Source organism: Vanessa atalanta, chromosome 8 (genome assembly GCF_905147765.1).
Source record: "Vanessa atalanta chromosome 8, ilVanAtal1.2, whole genome shotgun sequence".
NCBI lineage: Eukaryota > Metazoa > Arthropoda > Insecta > Lepidoptera > Nymphalidae > Vanessa > Vanessa atalanta.
In genome coordinates this window covers 5,869,300-5,877,302 of record NC_061878.1, presented here as the reverse complement: position 1 = coordinate 5,877,302, position 8,003 = coordinate 5,869,300, and the positions used below count along the sequence as shown (strand labels likewise).

Sequence of the window (8,003 nt, the reverse complement as noted above, 5' to 3'; positions counted from 1 at the left end):
GTATTCTTTATAGTTAGAATTGTGTAATTCTACCACTTATATCAACAGATATTTCAGTAAATGATAGTTTATAGAAATTTAATTTTAATTCGTACATGCATTCACTAGTTTTGTTCATTTGTTGATATGTAAATAATGTAAAGAATATACAATTAAAAACTACAACGATTATTATTATTCCATCGATACGGATGTATGTGTCGGTCTGGTTAGTGTTTATTGGGATTATAAAGTTCAGGAAGTTACAAATTTCAAATGTACAATTTCGACACTTAACACAACTTTAAAATTTTAAATGTTGGCAAGACTGATGCGCTTTTCTACGTGTTAATGTAATTTATTTCAAAGATATACGAAAAGAAAGCGCCAAAAAATATGAATAAAACTCAAATATTTACATCTGAACTTTCCATGTTAGATAAATGAAGCTGATTACCATATTTTGAGTATCATTTTAAAAATCTTGCCAAATTAAGTTGATGATATCCTATTAAGATCATTCGAGCAATAAATTATCATAATGGCTGAGTAAAAGTGGCAATATTTCCCAATCGATTGCCTCCAATTTTACGTCACGTTATCAATTACACTTTGGACGCGTTTATATACATAACCTCGAGTGAAAGTATGGGGCTGGTCCCCACATACTAATGTCTTAAAACTGTTTTAAGATTCCGAAACCACACGCCACCGCACTTTTCTCTAACCAGACATACCGAGTCGGCAAATAAATTGAATAAATTAGTCAATCGAACTTACCAACCCCTCTTCGTTTCTAAAGAATAGAAGAGTTTGAAAACAGAGGTGGCATTTTATATTAAACTTATGATTTAATTAATTAGCTAATTTAGAAATATAATGTAATATATTCATAGCACGAGTTTTGAAATCTTACGTACAAGCAATATACAAATTATCAGGAATTGTGTAAGCATTTTTTCGTTACGTTTCAAAGGTAAACATATTGCTAGATAAGCAAGTAAAGCCAATGAGCGGTGAAAGTCTTCGCGGTCGCTGATCTATGTCCAGCGTGAATACCATCACCACTTTCCTTCCCCGCGAGTGACGTAACGCTATAAAAGAGAGTGCCGTGAAGACGCCGCCGCTATATCGTTTCCGATCGCCAACCTCGGTCATAGCGTCCCGTTCACCGACATAGAAGGACGCGAGCGGAACCTCTTCCGCTAGAGCCCCAAAGGACTCAACAGTGAAAGTCAAAGGTGAAGTGCCCATAGGACTTAGTGATCTTGTGTTTGTGTTAGTGCTGTGTTATCGTGATAGCAGTGACCGTGATAGTGGCGGGACTTATCGGCACTGTCGCAATCGCGGTCATGTTGGCGGTGATGATTAAAGGCCTCTGTTTGTTTCAGATACGAGATGAGGTCGTTGTTGTTTTTGGCGGCGTTGTGCTGCTTAGTGTTGTCGACTTATGGAAGTCCCATCTCACGGCCTGATGAAGTCCAAGAGAAAGAAGTAGGTAGGCAGTCTGCAGCTGCAGCTGCTCCCGCTCCAGCGGCTTCCTCTGACGACGACGACGATGACGACGATGATGATGATGATGACGATGTTGACCTCGATCCATTATCAGGTATGTCAAGCATCTACAAATTCTCTAAGAATTTAACAAAAAAAAATATTTATGAAATAACCGTGTCGAATAAATATATTTAAAGAAATTGTATTATAAATTACACGCTATTTAGGCGAACATAATTATTTTATAAATTAATTATCGCGTCCGTTTTGATATGTGCAATAAATAAGACATGTTTTATTCCAATTCATAATAATAAAACCTAACTGTAGTAAATATAAAATATAGCCCGTTTATTGAAGTAAAATAATAACGGAAGAATTAATTTATAAAAAAAAACATCAATCATTTTTTCTTAAACGAGATGGCAATTATTGTACCGATATAATATCAATTATAAATCATATTAACATTCTATGAACACCTGAGAATCTAATCCGTAATAAATGAATTCATGTCGTAGTTATAGACATTTACGGTAAACTGACGTGATTACACTATTTTATAAAAAGAGTTCTCAACAATTTTTGCCTTTTTTAAAATATTCATTAATTTAAAAAAAGAATAAAGTTATCTATTTTATATCTGATAGTTTAACGGTTTATTATTGCTACTATTATAACTATTACCTACTGCTACAAGTACTAAGTGTTACGTGCAGTCGATAAAAATTCCAATGAATCAGGACGCAGACCAACGGAATGTGAATCGAACAGCGTGACAGGTGCTCTCATTTGCTAATTAATTTAAACATAAAAACTCAATCAGAGAAATTGAAGCTACTCTGCTTTCCACAGTCGAAAGCCTTGCTCAGGACGTCACGCACCAATCCCCAGCGCGGAATCTGATTAACTGTTTGAATAGTTCATTTGTACAAAGATGTATTGCAGTAAATAGTAATAGTACTAATGAATAAGCAAATCGTATCAACAGTTTCAAGTAAATATCTTCAAAGTAAAGGCTAATAGTTCCGTTACCTAAAAGTGTGACATCTATGTTCAAATCTGTTTGGAATCGAGTGATAAATATTATGTACATATTCGTCATGAATTTTGTAAAAACCTCTAGTATGGTAAGATTGAGTTAGAAATCCAGGTAATTATACTCATGTTTTAATTTTTCCCTTTATAGAAGACGACGATGACGACGATGATGACGATGATGATGATGAAGAAGAGGATGAAGCTGATGATGATGAAGATGATGATTATTTGGAAAGATTCTTCGATGATATCTTAGGAGGTAAATACAATATTTAAGTAAAAAGAGATATTACATTCACAAGTTTTGTCAACTTTATTTATTAAATTATTATTTTTTGTCCAGGCGGAGACGATGATGACGACGACGATGAATCTACTGGAGTACAATCTGTTGTAGCATCAGCTGACACTGTTGCTGCTGTACCTGCGCCTGCAACCCCTGTCGAGGAAGTTGCTGCAGCGTCTGAGGAAGTAGAAGCATCCGAAGCTGCTGAAGGTGCCGTCGATGGTGACGAACCTGAAGCCGGACAAAAAGAGCCAGCAAGCGCTGAAGTAGAGTCTCCTGTTGCCGCAAGTTCTGAAGCTGCCGCCGCTGCTGATAGTGATGATGACGAAGAAGAAGACGACGACATCACTGACGCACTTGACCCTGAAGATGATGATGATGACGAAGATGAAGAGGAGGACGATGATGATGACGACGACGATGACATTTCTGATGCCCTTGGCAGAAAAAAGCAAGCACGTGAGTCAAAAAAACTGAAGGCAAACGTCGCGGCGTATGCGAAAAAGAGCGGAAAAAAAACCAGTCACATCAAAGTAAAGAAAACCAAAGCGACATCCGCCGCGGCTGCAGCCGTCGAGCATAAAAAGTTCAGATAGTTAGAAGGCGCCGGAGACCGGGCGAGACTCGCCCTAACATCCACCTGAGAGACCCCCGCGGTTCCCTCCTTAGCTTAACTATTTATTGACTATTTATTTACTCTATTTATTTTATTTATTAAGTGTGCGTGCTTGATGTGTGAAAGTGTAAGTATGGGGCAAAAGTTAAAAATTAAATTAATGTCTAGATCATGTCACAACAGTTCCGTGGCAGTTTTTTGAAATAAATCTGTTTGTTCTAATTTCTGTGTAAATTTTATTATACTTTCATATACAAAATAACCTTTGTTGCGAATTGTGCGTCTAGAAAATATATAATGTAAACGATTAGGAGAGAAATTTATCGGTCAGAACTCTAGTTCTTATTGTCAGATAACAGTGACATTATCTAGTTGTATTAATTTAATTTTATTTGTAAAAAAAAATAAACGTATACTAGTCAAAATCCTATATGTATTTATGTAAAATTTCCCTCCTCAAGAATAACAAAAAATATATCCTCGTTATTTGTATACTGCTTAACTTTTATCACTATATATTATTTTATAATTCTTCTATATTGGCTATATATTAATATCGCATAGAGGACTTCAATGTAACACATAAGTAACTAGCTTTTTGACCGATTTATTTATGTAGTATAACGCACAAAGAAATCCCTGCTCCTATTTCCCACACCTGTAATGTCTAAGTAATATCTTCAAATTATATATCCAAATGAATGTTAAAAGTTCCTTCAAAGATAGTGGCGAGTGTCACCCGATATCAATCTAGAAATCTTGCGCATAAATTTTAAGGACGAGTAGTATGCCATCGAGACTGTCAAGGAGGAACTAGTTTCTTGTAGCCCGATGTATGTTAAGGGGTCGGCTATGAGGAGCGCGTTTGCTGCCTGCGTACTTTCCCATCCGGAGCTAGTTCGTTGAACTCACCCGATTTCTTCTACAACCTTGACACTTTCTTTGACCTTGCTCGGATAGTTCTCAGGGAATGACCTTGACTAACTTAACAATCAGTTAAGCTATCTGTAGAAAGTAAATTGAACCGAATATTTACTCTCACTAAATGACGAAATAGCCGTAAAATTTTGCGTGTCGAGTGAAAACAAAATAATGAGATGGTAAAAGAGAAATTCTCAAATGTTTACCGACGAGAAATTCTGGGAGAGTCGTGAGGAGCCATATTCGACCTAAATGAAACTCGTTTATTGCCAGCAATACCTAAAGCAGCTTGATAGCGCGTTCAATATAAGTCCCCTTTCATGGGAAAGACATTTTTAAAATAGCCATGTAAAGCGTACTTGTTAGTTATACGTTTGAAAAAAAAAAAACATTCTAAAAAGTTTGTACGAGTCATGAGTTTCAGTAACTTTAATATGTATTCCATAATTAGATTTCTTTGAATGTCCGAGACTCGGCACGCAGTTTCTTTTACGTGTGGAAAATAGAAAATCCACTGTTGACTGGTCCTATTAATTGTTATTGGCGATTAGAATTCAACCGGGCTCGCAGATAGAGAAACAGTTAGTTGTTGGCGTGCCCATCGATGTGAATAACATTAAACATGTTGCCGTATGAATTATTAGTCCAATGCATACGTGATTATAGACACTAATTGAGGTGCGTGATAACATGAACGGACGAGTAAATATTTGTAAAGATGCAGTGGATTTAAAAAAGTACTATTTAGTTTTGCTAGTTAGTCTTTTCGTGACTGTCAGTAATTAATTAGCGTTATCTCGTTCTAAAAATAGGTGTTCTTTTCAAAGGAAACAATTAAATTGAAAATGAAATTGGCATTACAATATTAATTAATTAACTTTTTTTATTTTGGTTTCAAATATTAGAAATTAAACCATTGAGTAAATTTAGTGAATCAGTTTAGTACTAGAGGCGACTTTATTTCTGAGTATTTTTATCATTGAATGAAACAATAGAAAGTGTAGTATTATTTGAACAGCAAAGATTGTGTTGATTTTTAATGAAAAAAAAAGTTTTTCATATATACTAAGCACTTAAAATAAAAAAAGGCTTGGAATTGAATTTTTTCGTTGATAAAAGTCGCTATGAGTAAAATCTCTATGAGATGTAAGTTTTAGATAGAATAATGAAGCGATGTAGAAAATATAATATGAACGTAATTATATGAAAAATCATTGTAACCAAAGATGTAGCTCAGTCCGTTAATTTTTAGTACTTCTATTAAATGTGACTGTATTATATCAAAGTGAGTTACCTAATAAGATATTCAAAACAGGTGCGTTAAACGAGGAGCCAGCAAAGAAACAAGCAACTGTTCCTGCAATTTACATAGTTAAATATAATAAATTTGTGGACAATATTCTCGAAAAAATGAACGAAATATTGCGACGCTCTTATGATCCTGTCAATGTCAAGCTGCAACCGATCGACGCAAACAAGAAGACCTCGAAGCCGCAGAAAAATAAACCCAAGACGAATAAAAAGTAAGAAATAAGTTATTAAGAAGACATATTTCCGACACTGTTCCTTGAACTTTTTATTAGTAGCAAAATTCTATACTAAAACGCACAAAATTTAGATTCATATAATTTTGGAAATTATAATGAGTTTTACGTTTTTCTTTTAGGAAAACTTCTAATAAGAAGAAAACTTCTGCCCGTGGAGGATTAACTGAAACGAAAAACGGAAATAATACCTTAAAAGTCTATGTAAATGATAGATTGGAGGAAAAAAATAAAATCGATCAAGACATTATGGCAAAAGATGAGATCGTTAATGATTTTGGTGGAAAACATTTTAAAAGCGAATCGAGAGCAGTCAAAGAGAAAGCAAGTACCAAAGCTAAAACCACCACCGCAAAACCAAAACCCACTAAGGCAACTAAACCGAAACCGAAACCACCTACAAAGACTACTACTAAAAAACCAACAACAAACAAAAATAAAACTAAGACTAGTGAAAAGAGTAAACCAAGAGCTAAAGGCACGTTGTATGGACTTTCATCCCTGAGGAGGAGCGGTGATGTTTCAGTTAGCATAATGTCTAATTTAACAACTGTTAAGGGAAATTTCGCCGTTGGCCCTCTAATATTACGTGTGGAAAAAGAGGTATAAGAGATTAATATGAAAAAATATTTCTGAATGAAAAACGGTAAAAAGGTAAAACAATATATTTTTTTTTATTATCAGGTTGGACGTGGTGCTAAAAAGGAACTTAAATCAGCTACAGCAACGACTGCAGAAATGATGGGAAAACTTACATTACGAGTTAACAACCAGGGAGTTGCATCTTTACATTCGATCAAAGTCTTGCAACCCAAACAGGTAAACTAGAGTATTGTGGTAAAAATATTTTATTTAAAAGGCTTGAAAAAAAAAGAAAAATAACGTTTATTGTAACAATTTACATAATTTTTTTTTTTAGGTTCGTGTGGACAGCAACCACGAAAGAACACGTGAGTTAGCATGGCAACGCAGTGCAAGAATTGCTCATGTTGTTTCCGAGAAACTAAGATCAGCATCGAAACCGATGTTTGTTCACCAGAGTGTTGTAAGACAGTAGATAACAAGCAAAGAACAAAACTTTAACATACACAGATATATAAAAATATACGAAGAAAAAAAGAAAACACATCGAGCCCCTTACTAAAATTTATGGGTTATTAAAAAGTATTTTCACTTTTATTAGTTTTAAGGAAGTAGTTTTCAGGATGAAAAAACGCTAAGGATAGGATATAAAACGACTGGACTAGGATATTTAGTGTTGTAAGTTATGTTTACGATGGCTTGCGCAAAGTGCGACAGAATGAGATATTATGATCCTCATAACTGAATAGTCAGAACATGCATTTATTATTGTAACTTAATGGTGCTAAGATGTATAATTAATGTATCATCGAATATATTTATATTATTTATATTAAAATATGTGTTTCCTTTACCTTACAACTTGATTCATCAAAAATTACGTATTATCATCGCTACCTAAAATAAATAGTAGGTATAATTTTTCACCCAAAAAAGTATGAAATATATTACTTATAAGACATGGTGTGCTAAGCATTTATGATTAGGGAAGACCTGGCCTCTATTAAACTATACAGTGTATCGTTTGACAAACAAAGTTGCGCTTTCTAAGATTAGAAGTATTAGACGATAACTTTTTTTTTAATTATTGTAATCGTAGGTTTTTTACTAAGATTGGAAAAATGTTTTTCCTATTTTTTTATATAACAAGTAGCTTCTTATTAGTTTAAACTATGAGCGTTTCTGTTCCCATTTCAAGTATTATCATTGTGAAAAATGCTGATTAGAAATTAAATAAAATACACTGGAATAATCATTTTTTAAATCACGATCAATCTATATGTTCTTACTTTGCTATATCGACGTTGATATTGATGAGATTGACATTGTTTCAAAATGCCACTTTGGGAGAGTGATGATATACTAATCGAACTACAAATTGTTCGTTATTTACCTTATATTATCTCCATATTTGACGTGTAATTAAATGAATCGACAAGTGGAGTGAGAGTTCATCTTTCACGTCGCTGGCAAATACTTGAAAAAATAATTTTTAAAACTAAATATGGAAATAAAACCAAGTTTATCGTAGTTAAGT

The 8,003-nt window shown here is 34.0% G+C and overlaps 1 protein-coding gene across 1 annotated transcript; it reads left to right on the top strand.

Annotated features, from left to right (window-relative positions):
* The first annotated feature begins 1,100 nt into the window (after nt 1-1,100).
* Nucleotides 1,101-7,185, top strand: LOC125065675 (nucleolin). The gene is made up of 8 exons (XM_047673439.1): nt 1,101-1,220; nt 1,371-1,588; nt 2,666-2,776; nt 2,861-3,262; nt 5,656-5,863; nt 6,007-6,487; nt 6,569-6,703; nt 6,804-7,185. Exons 2-8 carry the CDS (start codon nt 1,378-1,380, stop codon nt 6,939-6,941), a joined length of 1,686 nt encoding a protein of 561 aa, XP_047529395.1. The 5' UTR covers nt 1,101-1,220; nt 1,371-1,377; the 3' UTR covers nt 6,942-7,185.
* Nucleotides 7,186-8,003: the final 818 nt, after the last annotated feature.